The 13,650-nt window shown below is 36.0% G+C and overlaps 1 protein-coding gene across 1 annotated transcript; it reads left to right on the top strand.

Annotated features, from left to right (window-relative positions):
* Window positions 1-288: 288 nt before the first annotated feature.
* On the top strand, window positions 289-13,106 carry Sesn (Sestrin). Its single transcript, XM_017169276.3, has 8 exons — window positions 289-424; window positions 8,386-8,571; window positions 10,738-10,920; window positions 10,993-11,386; window positions 11,680-11,998; window positions 12,084-12,267; window positions 12,334-12,444; window positions 12,547-13,106. The coding sequence occupies exons 1-8, from the start codon at window positions 374-376 to the stop codon at window positions 12,631-12,633; spliced, it is 1,515 nt and encodes a 504-aa protein (XP_017024765.1). The 5' UTR covers window positions 289-373; the 3' UTR covers window positions 12,634-13,106.
* Window positions 13,107-13,650: the final 544 nt, after the last annotated feature.

Below are 13,650 nucleotides of genomic sequence, written 5' to 3'. Positions count from 1 at the left end.
GACAAGGGAGACCCTGAAAACAGCATCGAATCGAGTTGAGAGAAAAAAAATAAAGAAAATCTGGTTTGGTCTTTTAAACAACAACAGCAAAAAAAAACAAGAGAGAAACAAAAAATACACATCGAAACGAACCGCGGACGAGCCTCCTTTGGTGCATTTCGAGTTTCGAGCTGCTCTGCTGCCGCTGCTGCTGTTGCTCCACTTTCGTGGGCTCCATAAACAAAGCCAGAGCCAGGCAAAAACTGGTTATTTCTTTATTTTGATCGCAGCTCAGCTGCAGCGACCTCTGATTCCGATACCGAATCTGAATCTGAATCTGAATCCGATTCCCAACTCCGACTTTTGGACCCGCACTATACTCTCCGCCAGACTCATGTACTACGCTGTTGATTACTACGCGGATATGGGACAGATCTCTCAAGATGTAAGTACCCACCACGCTTATGAACTTTCCCTAAGAAAAAATTATTTAAATTTTAAATTTAAGTGTTTAAGGCAGTAGATATGTAGGTAGTTTCGATTAACATGGCCAGAGAAATATAGGATAGTATCAATTAGGAATATCAAAATTAAAAGTCTTATTTGATTTATCGTTAATTCTATTTCGTAATTTTAATATATCGATATTTTGAATATTACAAAAAAATTTCGTACTTTTAATATATCGAAATACAAAGCTAAAAAAATCTATTTTTTTCGATTATTTTGTTCCGATAAACCAACAAAATAATGATGTAATAATTATCGATAATACATCGATTCTCCAAAGTATTAAAATAAAGGGTAGTATCAATTAGGATTTGCAAATCGAGGGGAAGTTTCTATCTATAAATTTTAAATATATAGGAACAGTACATCAATTTTTAAAATTTTCTAAATATAAGTACAAATTTATCGATATATCGCTGAAAAGTATCTATATCAAAATCAATTTCTTATGCAAGAAACTTACCACAATTTTTTAGAATTTCCATCCTCTATCTTAACCCACATTTTCCCCCAGTGTAGTTTTTCCGTTGATTAAGCAGATCGCGGCGTTGAATTTCAATGAGGCTGCCTTGGTTTTTATGCCCCATAACTTGCACAAAGCACTTTATTTTTGCATATATTCTGGTTTACGCACATCAAGAGATAAACAAATGTGTTCACTAAAAATTGCTGTACATTTAATTAGTTAAATTAATTAAAAAACATGCAATTTTTTGCAACTCGTACCTTTATTTGCTAATTAAAAATAAATTGTGCAACTGCAGTCCCTTCATGTTATTTCTCCTGTATTTTTTCATCCTTTACCTGCCTCGGAGGAAGAGAGAGATGATAACCACTGGGAAGCTGGGAATCAAACGAAATGCAAACAATTTTTATGGTGAAAACTAAAAGGAAATTGCTTTTTTTTTGCAATTTATTTGTGAAATATGATATGTGCTTTTCTGTGCTCTGGGCAACTATTTACCAGAGAAACAATTTTACAACAAGTAAACGGAAAAACCGCGTGGCAAATACCTTTAACAAACAAACAAAAGTTTTGCAACAAAAAATATGCAAATATCAAAAACAAAAAATGTTTTTTTAATTAGCTAGACCCGTGAGAGGAATTTTTTTGCTTAAGCATACTGCATTTCCAGGTAAAAATTGCAGTTGGGGCTATAAACAGGGGCTTCAGATTGCTTATGGCTTTTCTTTTTGGCCACATTGTTGCTGTTGTTGTATTTAATTAACAGCATGGCAACCAACTTTTAAATGCGCAGTTTATCAGAGTTGCGGGAGGAGGGATTGTGGAATTTTTGTGAAACCTTTTGATAAGCCTTTGATAAGCAGAGTCGCCAGCATTGGAATATATTTTTCTATATGTGTAGCTGCTGAAAAGAGTTTCTTCGTTTTTTTTTGTAGTATTTTTTTGTTAGATGTAGCACAGACCCTGGGTCTCTGGGAGAGCTAAAAAAATAAATAGATAACATTAAAGCTAGGCGACCGACCGTGCTTTGTTATTTTATTTTTTATTGCGAATGTATAAATGCGAAACTGGGTCAGCTAATCAGCGAAATTGATGCAAATGTCGAGTAATTGCGACTTGAAATTAATTGAATTAAATTAAGAAGAAAAAAAAAATGGGAGGGAAACAAGAAAATGAGCACGAAGCGAAAGAACAATCTGTTTAGATGCAAAAAACAATGACTTACAGATGTTGTTTATTCTGGCGATTATCAGTGAGGGGCAGATGTAAGCATTAATTTAATTAAGAAGGGAGTTGGTTTGGTATTTAAGATTTCTATTTCGATTTTTTTTATTTTACAAATTTCCCTTTTTATCATATTAAAATCTATTACACTTCGGGGTATATATAAATGAATGATTAGATACATAAATTAAATTATTTAAAGGGTTAAAGCAAGGAAGAAGGTTAAATAATTGAATCTAATCATTTATTTATAATTCAAATGAAATTTTAAAAATTCATTTAGATACATGGATTAAATTATTTAAAGGGTTACACCTTCCTTCTGTGCTGTTTTAATTAAAATTTTAAGAATTCGTTTAGTAAATGTTAATCTAGAGTCATTAAAACTAATTAAATTTTTATTATTTCTTTATTAAATATTTATTAACAGTCACTACAATGAAGAAATATTTAATATGTATTAATATTTAAATTTAACAATTACTTTTAACCGAAAAATATTTAATAAATATTTTATCAACACCCACTACCCATAAAAAACCTAATTAAACAGATTTTATTTTAATTAAAAACCCTGCAAAAATGATATTTAATTAAGAAATAAACCTGGGCTTCCTCTACTGCACTTTAATGTGTCAACACAATTGCAGTCACATCAAAGTATAAATTAATTTCAATTATTATTCCCCAATCCAAGAATGACAAAGAGCATAAACAACAGCCAACGGCCATCATCTGTGTAGCTGGCAAAGAATTTTATTTACGCAATGAAAATATAAATTGTATAAAAATACACACACACACATCAGGCGGGGGCCAGTGGGTGTTTCAGGCATTCAGTCAGTCAGTCATTCAGTCATTCAGTCACTCAGTCACTACAGCATGAGAGGGCAATATCAAAATAAACAGATGTGCGCCATTCCCCTGTCCCTGGCAGCGATCCAAAAAGGCTTTCGCCTTTCGATTTGTTGTGAGTGGCAAAAATGGCTGAGATTGAGTGATTGACGCGGTTTGATTCGCGAAACTCGATTGCAGCCAAATGCAGAATCCTACATCCTCTGACGACAGTCAGCAAGACACTCTGCAAGTGTCTGGCCATTTGTCTCAATTTTAAAATGCGGAAATGGCAAGAACTTTAAATTGAAATTGTTTTGGCCATAAACTAAAATTATTTTTATAGTTTCTATGCTCTGGCGAAACATAAATTTACGCCACTAGTTTATAACTGTCAACAAAGTATTCAAACAAAAATAACAAGCAAAATGTAGTGTTTAAATTAAGAAAAATATGGGAATTTTAAGAATAGAATTTATAGGGAACAAAGTTCATCAACCTTTTTTCTTTGCAATTAGATATATCTATCTATTTAAGATAAGAAATCTATGATAAGATTTATAGATTTTAGAGATATTCGACTTTTCTTTATATATATATCTTTAACTTTAAGCACAGACTTGCCTGTAGACCTAATAATTTGCCACACTTTGTCATCATTGTTTGCCATTTGGCTGGGCTGTTTTGTTTGTTTTGTTATTGTTGCACTTTATCAGCAGACAAAGTGTCGCTTCGAGTGCCAGACAGCTCTTGGGTTCTATATATATAGTATACATATATATATATGTAGATACCTATAGGTATCCACGTACTGTCACCCGCCCACAACACTGTGTTTTTTGTGAAACCAAGAAAAAGACACACACTCACCAGGGGGGGATTTCAATATGTCTTAAGGTTGGAAAACCAAGAAAATTTTCAAGTTAAATGAGTTTGTTAATATTTGCTAATAAGACTGAGTGATAATGTCAATTTTGGGTAATTATCTAGTTGAGTGAGGTATATTAATATGGCTTATATTCATTTTTAAAGCATTCATAAGTTAAAGGAAACTAAATTTAATATTTTAGGGAAGCAAAAAAGCCTTATAAGCAAAAAAGCCTTATATATAAGCCTGGAAATGTAAATACAATTTTGTACTTATATTAAAAATATAAAATAAATTAGTAAAATAAATTTTAAACTTATTTTGAAGCTCGTACTATTAATTTTATTTCAATACCTTTATAAAAACAATTTTTAACTTTCAATTACGACCTTTTAATATAGATTCTTCAGAGATCCTAGCTACTTAGGTTATATTATAATTAATTATAAATAATTCTAAACCATTTTGGCTTTAGTTAATTTAAACAAAACACCCCTTAAGAGTTACTAAAAGTGAAAATCAGCAGTTTATGTCTGTCCTGTTTTGTTGATAACTTGCCATATTGCATTTGACAGATTAATTAAATATGCCGCACTGCACACTGCAAGTGCAAACTTACATTTACGAGCACGTATAAATAAGTATATATATATGTATGTATATATACATGTGTTATGGAACTATAGAAAAAATAGTTTATCACGTCTAGACTCTGTAGAGTCTCTATTATCTACGCACACACACACGCACACAGCTTAGTGTAGATGAGGACTTTGTTTTTTATACGTTTGCATGTGTTTATTTCAATGTTTTTTTGTTGCCACACGGGTGACCGGTCGGTCGGTCGGTCGGTTGGGTATAGTCGTCACTAACCGAGTGAATCAAGTACTCCAGGTGTACGAAGTGATAAGCCATATATGGCTATAAAGTCCAGCCTGGTCACCTCACCAGAGGGAGTAGAGTATGTGTTTGTTTTGTACAAAAAATAAATAAAATAAAAGCAACATTTAATAGATTTTAAAAACAATATCAAAGCAGCATCCATAAAAGATTTTATTTTATTTTGAAATTACGACAAGCTTTCCTTTTTTTTCAAAGAATTTAATAAGCTTTTCCCTCCTCCGGAAAGTGTATTCCACACTTCGTGTAGCATTCCTTAAGCTGTTATCAGCCGTACTTAATTATTTGTTGTGCTTTATTGTTTTATTTCACGTTTCGCATTTTCATAGATTTTGTTGTTGGCTTTCGTTGTTTTTAGTTTGCATTTCTACAGCACCTGACGTTTTTTCCACTTTACTTATTTACCTGTGCTCTCTTTCCATGACTCTCTCTCTCTCTATCTCTCCCTCCCCCTAACCAACTAGCCCGCTTTGGCATTCTACCATTTATGCTAATTTATTTGCCTGTTTACCAGCTTTTGTTTTAATCTGTTTGGGGGCCGTGTTGACACTCACTCACCGCTCTCGCTTGGCAAAAGACAATGAGTTGCCAGAGTCTGAAATTACAGTAAATTTATTGTTATTCCCTCGCTAATTATGTTAATTTATTAATTTGGCTTAGTTTGTGTGCTGGCAAAAAAATAAAAATACAACAAGCAGAGGAAATCAAAATTAGCTTACAACAATTAATTGCCGGCAATTAACATAAGCCGAGGAGCGTAAAGAGCTGCTGCGTTGCGAATGCATCCGGCAGATACAAATGTATCGCACACAGGCACACCTCCTCCTCTGGCTCTCCCCACCCCCTGCGAATATTAGCATTCAGCGGGTTCTGCATTATCTTTTGATTTTAATCGCCACGCTCGACGATCTCGCACGTTGGCAGTTGGCGCGGAACAGAGCCGTCTTCGGTCGGCGGAAGATTGATTGCGGACAGTTGGCTGGGTTTTAACCTGAATAAGTAAGCCTTTTATATGGTTTCCAAGGGGAGATTTTTACCATACAAAAGATGCTTTCAGTTGGCACCACAAAATTATAACGCCTGCTTCCGTTTCCGGTTACATTTTGTGGTATTTAAGGTGGTGAATTTTATGAAATGGGGTTTTGTTTGTAGTTTTGAGATGATTTATTAAATTTTGAAGAGGGAAACTTGTATATTTATAAGAAAATTATGTTAAATATTTAATATTTTACTTGTTTGGTATTTTAATAATATATTTACTTGCTTTCCATAGACAAAATAAACTTGAAATTGCCAGAGAAAATTATAATTAATTATTTTATGCGAATTTATTACCTTAAAATAATCTGAAATGTTATTATGTTATTATTACTAAATACATTTAATTATTTTCAATAATTTTCTATTATCTATTACCAAGTTTTCTCAAAGTAAACCCATAATAACCAACCATCTTCCTTGCAATTTCAATTACAAATCAATGCCTGCAATCATATTCCCACACCTATTTCTCTTACAATTCAAACCAAGGTCAGAGATATGATTTTGTACCTTACATGATTAGCACAAAGCATATAGGTGGGTATAGGTGGGTGTTAAGCCGCCCACTAGGCACTGTGAGCACGATTCAATTACCAATTATCACGTATACGCACCGTGAGACGAACAGGTTTTTGCCAAGAGGGAGGAGGGTTGCTTTGGTTCAGTGTGGAAAGCCAGAAGGCAGAGAAAAGCTCCGAGTGCCAATGCTATTCGGATACATTTGAATATATATATATATATATGTATATATATATCCTAAGCTCGAAATGGATATGCACTCCAAGTGTACATGCCCATTAAACTTGGCCTAAGCACCGTTCAGTGAGAGAGAGAGAGACTGGATTGTGTATCGTTGTTGTCGTCGTCGTCGTGCTGTATGTCACTAGAAACTAGTTTGCTTTTCCAAACGGGTTTCCCCATCTCACTGTGGGTGTGTGTGGTGTGCCAATTTGTACACGGTTTATATACAATATATATTTATGGATTCCAAAAGAGAACCCATAATGATGGAAATGTCAACACGATAACATTTGCATAAAGCGGCGGCATACGACTCACCCTTTTAATTAGCAAGTGTAACTAAAGTTTATCCTAAAGATATATAGACTTTGATTTCGATTTAGTTTTAGTTTGTTTTAAATATATTGCTAGGCATGCCCCCACCCATAAATCACATTGATTAATGACTCTGGTCTTGTTTATGCGTTGTTCGACAATGGCAGCTACCAAAAGACATTCGTCTCCGACATTTGAATTAATTAATTATGTGAAAGTGGTGGTATTTAGTGTGAGCTTCATAACATTTACGACGATCTTTAAGCCTGACTGATTAAATGTGAAAATTAGCAGGCTGCCCACACTCTAAACTTGAAGAACTTCAACTTGATAGTTTCTCTAGCTCATCGCTCTGCCCGATTTGGTAATTCCGATTTCTGGGTGGGTGGGATCGGAGGTTAGAGTCAAAAACCTGATATTCATAGGCAAGCTGATTAGCATTGAATATCGGGGCTGGGCGGAATATTAAAAGTCAATTATGCAAATATTGAATTACCTTTTACGGGCAGGCTTTATATAGCTTCAAATCGAGGCTCTATTTTGTTTTTTTTTTCCTTATCAAGTACATCAAGTATACGACATGATGGCCTGCTGCTGTGTTATCAGCAAATTAAGGTATTTTTTTTTGTTTTTTATTCTACAATAAATGTTAGCTATTATTAAATTATGCCAGTCAGGCTTCCTGCTAAAGCAAGAAAAGTACTTCAACTTAAAGTCGGTGATATAAGCTAACCGTTAATCCCAATTAGAGAGGAAAAGGCCAGCTTGTATTGCAACCGTGGCAACCAACTCTTTATTGACCCAGGTACATCCACAGGCACACAGAGGGCTTGTAGCCTGTTTTGCTCTTGTTGAAGTTTATTAAATTCCCCAGTTCATTGTGCGTATGCAAATTCATCCTTCTGTCATTCAGGCACAATTAGGCACGACTCCTGCTGCTGCTTCTGAAAGGCGCAAAAATATGCAGGGCATAGCTCTCACAATTCCTGTTTGCTGTTTGTATTCCTGTCATCGGGGCGTATACGTGCTCTTCCTGCAACTTTTCAGGCAGAGGAAGCCTGTAACTGACATGGCAGACTCAAGTCATGCACAATTCCCCCCAGCCACAGCGCTCGCTCCTTTTCATTCTCATAATTTTTGGGCCTGACATTAGTTTTCGAAAAGTTTTGCATTTGGAATTTCATTTAATTTACACTTGAATGCTTTTTGGCAAATGACATGCTGCACCACTGCCGCAAACTTCATTTGAATTTTAATTATATATGACACGTTCTGATTCAAATCAACTTTCATTATGCTGAAAGGCATCTAAATTACACAGGTTTCATCAATTTAAATGAAATCGAAAAGTGTAAACGTAATTTGGTGGAATATTTACTTGTTTTGAGGCCTTCCCTTTATTTATTGGACATTTATTTAGATGAATAAACTGTATAATTCTGTTGTTTGCATTGATTTATAATGAATAATATTTATTTATGCTATTTTCATTGACTTTTTTTTCCAGTGCTACGCTGCAACTAAGAAGGGAACCTCTGACCTGGACATGGACGATCTCGATGACCTGGACCAGGTCACCCAGGTGATTGGCTATCATCCCCAGTTCCATGATCACTTTCTACGCACCCAGAACTTTATCATGAAGGGCGATGGCCCATTGCCGAATGATTACCGCTACTATTTGGCCATAATTGTGAGTAATATTGTAACTAAGACTATAAAATTATACTAGAAATTGTATGAAAATCGTAACTAAAGCTTAAAATTGTATGAAAAATCAGGCAGCAATTAGATGCAATTGTTTATTCCCTGTTGGTTATTATTAATTCATTTGTTTGCCAAGTATTTTAAAACAATAGCCAGTGATTATACAGCCATTGTGGGTGGGAATAAAAGGTAATAAAGGTAGAAAACTGTATTCATTTTACTTAGATAACAGCATGCTACTCACTTCATTGAGCCTCCTTTTTTGACTGAAAATACAGTTTCCTTATCGATTGTGCATTGTCCTGGACAGCGGAAACCTTTAGACAAATTAACTTTGGCAATGTATTTGCTCCATCAACCTCTGTCCCTGGTTGCCATATCAACAATAAGGATTTTTGCTGCTGTCGCCTGCAGCATAGAGTGTCCTTCAATAAGGATTTTATAAAAACAAAAGCCAGCTGCGAATTTCTCGCACAAAATGTCAGTCAGATTTTCAGTTAGCATTTCTATTACCTTTCAGTTAACTGAGTGGAGTGAATGGTGACACTTTTGTTTAGAAAGCAACATGAATGCCATTTGACATCTGCATTCTGTTAAGTTACGATTGTTTCTACCTATATTTTCTATTCAGATGCATAAAAAAAAACGAAATTGTTTAGACTTTATTTGCGTGAAAAAGTGACTTTCAAAAGAGGATTAAAAACAGCTTAAAAGCTGTGAGGGAAAAGGGGTTGCAGTAGGGTTTTTGTTTTTTGTCTAGAGGAGTTTCGTTTATGGAAAAAATACAGATTTTGTACACATTTTATTCAACTTCAAGCTGTTCTTAATAAAGGTTAAGACTTAATTAACCAACTAAGGCAACAAAATTGGTCATTAATACACTCCCCGCAGGTTTATGGCCCATCTCCCCCCCCAGCTTGAGTCATTTCCAATCATAATTAAGATCTATAAAGCACACATTTAATATTAATTCAGATCCATAAAATTGTGGAACAACTGCGTAATTAAAATTGATTTATGATTTCAATTAAATGCAGCCTGCAATTGAGAGATTCGAAAATGCAAAAGGAAACCATAAATCAAATATTTCCCAACATTTACAATTGCTTTAATGCCTTATTTCTTTCTTTTTTCTTTTTTGAGTATTTTCCTACAAATGAGTTGGCTTCTTGGCCATAATTTATGGCCCTAGATGTGCGTGTGCAATAATCGTAAACTCAATAAAGCACAACGCATACCATATACTATATACTATATATATATTTGCTGTTTATAGTTGACATGTCGGTCATTTCACCCCACAAAATAATAATAACAAACACATTCTATTAACTCATGCCAAGCAAATTGGGCACGCAAAAAAAAAAAAGATTGAGCTGATTTTTCCTTCTTAACGTTCTTGGTGGGAAAATTGCAGGCGGAGAAGCATCATTGCCTTTGTCTGGCTGAAAATTTTTGGGGCCTCGGCGAATGTAAAAATTATTTAAGATTTACGATGGCATGTCAGGGCATGAGGCCTGCCTGCCTGCCTGCCTGCCCAAGACTCATTAATGACAAACAACAAAATAATACAAAAAAATCACAAAGCAAAGCCAACGCAAAGGCAAAACAAACAATGGGCTTTGCTTTGCTCTGAATGCCCGAGTGTTTGTTGTTTTGGGTCACGATCGAAATAAGTTTCCACATATTTTTAGCACACATTCAGGTGGTGGTGATGGTGGTGGTGGTGGCCTTTCCTAGCCGAAGCCACTCTCTCCCGCAGCGCCCTGCTAGATTGTGGGTCAGATTCTCTGATTCTCGGTTTGTTTAGGGATCGGTTTCTCTGTTTCTCTACGTTTTTAATGATGACAAGCTTTGCGGGGGTTGAGGGCCAAGGTTTGCCCAGGTGAGAGAAGATCAAAACAAGTTACGTAATGCCTAGAAAAATGCTACCTGAAAAGGTATCGTCTTACAAAGCAATAAAAGCAAAACAAAGGCTATGAGATATGGTAAAAATAAGGCGTTTATTAGTTTAAAATAAGAAAAAAAGCTAACTTCGGCAGGAGGAAGTTTGCATACCCTTTATAAGGTTAATATAAGATCATTTAAATATTATATTTAACAATATTACCCCTCCAATTCCTCTCCAAACCTCCCCATATTTCCTTTCTAGGCCGCTGCTCGACATCAGTGTCCTTACCTGGTAAAGCGCTACGAAAAGGAGTTCATCAACCAGGGTGGAGACAATGCCTGGCTGGGCGGCCTGGACTTTATACCCGCCAAACTACGTGCCATATACGATATCAATAAAATATTAGCCCATCGTCCCTGGCTGCTGCGCAAGGAGCACATCGAGGTTGGTCTTTTGAAAACCATTTCATTTCTCATAAATGAAACTTTAATGGATCTTATTCCTGGTTTGTTGCAGCGGCTAACCAAAGGGAAGAACAGTTGGTCCCTGTCGGAGGTGGTTCATGCCATGGTCCTGCTTTCGCACTTCCACTCGCTCTCCTCCTTTGTTTTCTCCTGCGGGCTTACACAAAAGCTGGACAGCCTGTCTAGTCCCAAACTGAAGAGTCCTCCCGTTTTGGTTGGTGCTACCAATGAGCCCGGCAACACTCCAATGGAAACCCAAAAAACGGTGCTGGCCGAGATATCGCTCAACAATGCAAAGCCGGATTACAATAGCCCGACCGCAGCGAGCAGCAATGGCAATGGCGGGGGAATGGGAGGAGGAGGAGGAGCAGGAGGAGGACATGGCATTGCCAATGCCAATGCCACTGCAGATGGACCCGGTGCTTTGGCTCTCAATGGATATTTGGGTAAGTGAATGACTGGCATTCGAAATGCTGGAATTGGTGAAGAAAGTCATGAAATAAATCTTTTAAAATTTTGAAAATATCGTAATTTGTAATTTATCCAAAATTTAAAATATTTAAAAATATTAAATTTAACTGAAAATTATTTATATTATCGAAAATTATCAAGGAAGTATCGACAAAATATCAATATATCGATATTTCTTGCAATCCCTAATGCATATTTCCCCTGCTGTAAATGCAAATCCAAGTTCCTCCTTGTTAATCCAACCCAAAAATTCATATTCATTTTACAGCCACAGCCCAGCAGTTGCCCCAGCAGCATGGCATCAGCGTGGAGGCCCTAATGGAACGCATGAAGGTGCTGTCCCAGAAACAGGACGAGTGCAGCGAGGCCGAGCTGAGCAGCCGCTTCCAAAAGGTGGAACAGCAGAATGCCGAGCTGCCGGCCGTGGCCCCTGAGGTGGTGGTTGCCCTGCCAACGAATCTTTCGCATTACGTGGACGATGCAGGCTTCATTTACCAGGACTTTGCCAGACGCGGCACCGAAAACATCAATACGTTTCGCATACAGGACTACTCGTGGGAGGATCACGGCTACTCGCTGGTAGATGGGTAAGGAGGAGGAGGAGGGGCAGTCCCTTTGTTCATATATTTTTCGGGGAATTCCCTTTGACACTGAGGGTTCTCTCTTTTCCAGGCTTTACAACGATGTGGGCACCTATTTGGATGAGAAATTTCGGGCTGCCTACAATCTCACCTACTGCACCATGGGCGGCATCAAGAATGTGGACACATCCAAATTTCGCAGGGCCATTTGGAACTATATACAGTGCATCTATGGCATACGTCACGATGACTACGACTATGGTGAAGTGAATCAGGTAAGGTGGAAGCCTTAATGTCTCTTTGTTATTTTCTGATGAAATGCTTTTCTTTTGTTCCTCCAGCTCCTCGTGCGTCCTTTGAAGATGTTTATTAAGACAGCCTGTTGCTTTCCCGAGCGTATTACCACCAAGGATTATGATAGTGTGCTTGTCGAGCTGCAGGACAGTGAAAAGGTAAGAGGAATTTTCCACTCCCCTACACACACACACTCGAATCTCCCTTCCTTTTGTTTATATTTTTATCCATTAATCGTTTTGTATTATCTTCTGATATAGGTTCATGTGAATCTAATGATAATGGAAGCCCGTAATCAGGCCGAGTTACTCTATGCTCTGCGCGAGATAATGCGCTATATGACTTGATCTCATTAAGTGAATAAACATACGTATATATTACACACCCACACACCCCCACATTACACACTACACCCACACATATACACACATATACATGCATAAAACATTTTGTTATTTTGAGAGCGCATCAAAAACAGCGAAAAGAACGGAAACGGAAAACAGAAACAACTAAATAAAAACACTTGTTTGTGCAATAAGATAAATCAATGTTGCTTTAAAACCACATAGACAGCTTAAATATATCGGTGTGAATTCAATTAATGTAAAACGTTTTTACTATTCAATTAAACAATAGTCTGTGTCTATGGTTAACCAACAATTTAATACACACAAAAAAGCAAAGATAAACTATTTGTAAAAACCCTAAGCTGAGCTCTGTCTGTTTCTTTTCGTAAATGCGCAAGCAATAATCACTGTACATATGTATTATGTTTTGTTTAATTATTTTAGCGAAATAAATACAATTTTTATTTTAATTACTTGACTTTTGGTTTTATTTCTTCCTCGATTTTTGTTTTCTAATGACTCGCAAGATAAACCACAGGTGATTCGAATCTTTGAGCTTTTCCTACACAGAGATAATAAGGATATACGAATAAATGTCTATTTTGATAGTATTTAAACGCAACTAATCACTGACTGTAATGTTCGTATAGCATACTAAGAGGTTTTAGGCATTCAATGTTTGAAGTTACTAAATGTAATAGCCATATAAATATTCGATATACACAAAAATGAAACTAGGAATTTAATCGCAAATATACGAATTTAAAAGCTTAAAATTAAACTCTACAATGTATAAAGAAAAGCCTAATGTCAGCTATATCCTGAGCAGAAAAAAAGTGGTTCCTCTAAGGAGTGAAAAAGCCACGAAAAGTATTTAAAAACTAGGACTTGAATAAGAAATAATTACATTGTTTTATGGTTTCCAAGAAGCTCTAAAAACACTATTTACCAGCTCTTTAATTGCTTGTTTTCTATATTAGAAATTAATTTATAAATTTGAATGCTGCATAAATATTA

The sequence above is a fragment of the Drosophila kikkawai genome, chromosome 2R (genome assembly GCF_030179895.1).
Source record: "Drosophila kikkawai strain 14028-0561.14 chromosome 2R, DkikHiC1v2, whole genome shotgun sequence".
Lineage (NCBI taxonomy): Eukaryota > Metazoa > Arthropoda > Insecta > Diptera > Drosophilidae > Drosophila > Drosophila kikkawai.
Note: the sequence above shows the minus strand (reverse complement) of the source record. Positions and strands in the feature narration are given on the sequence as shown.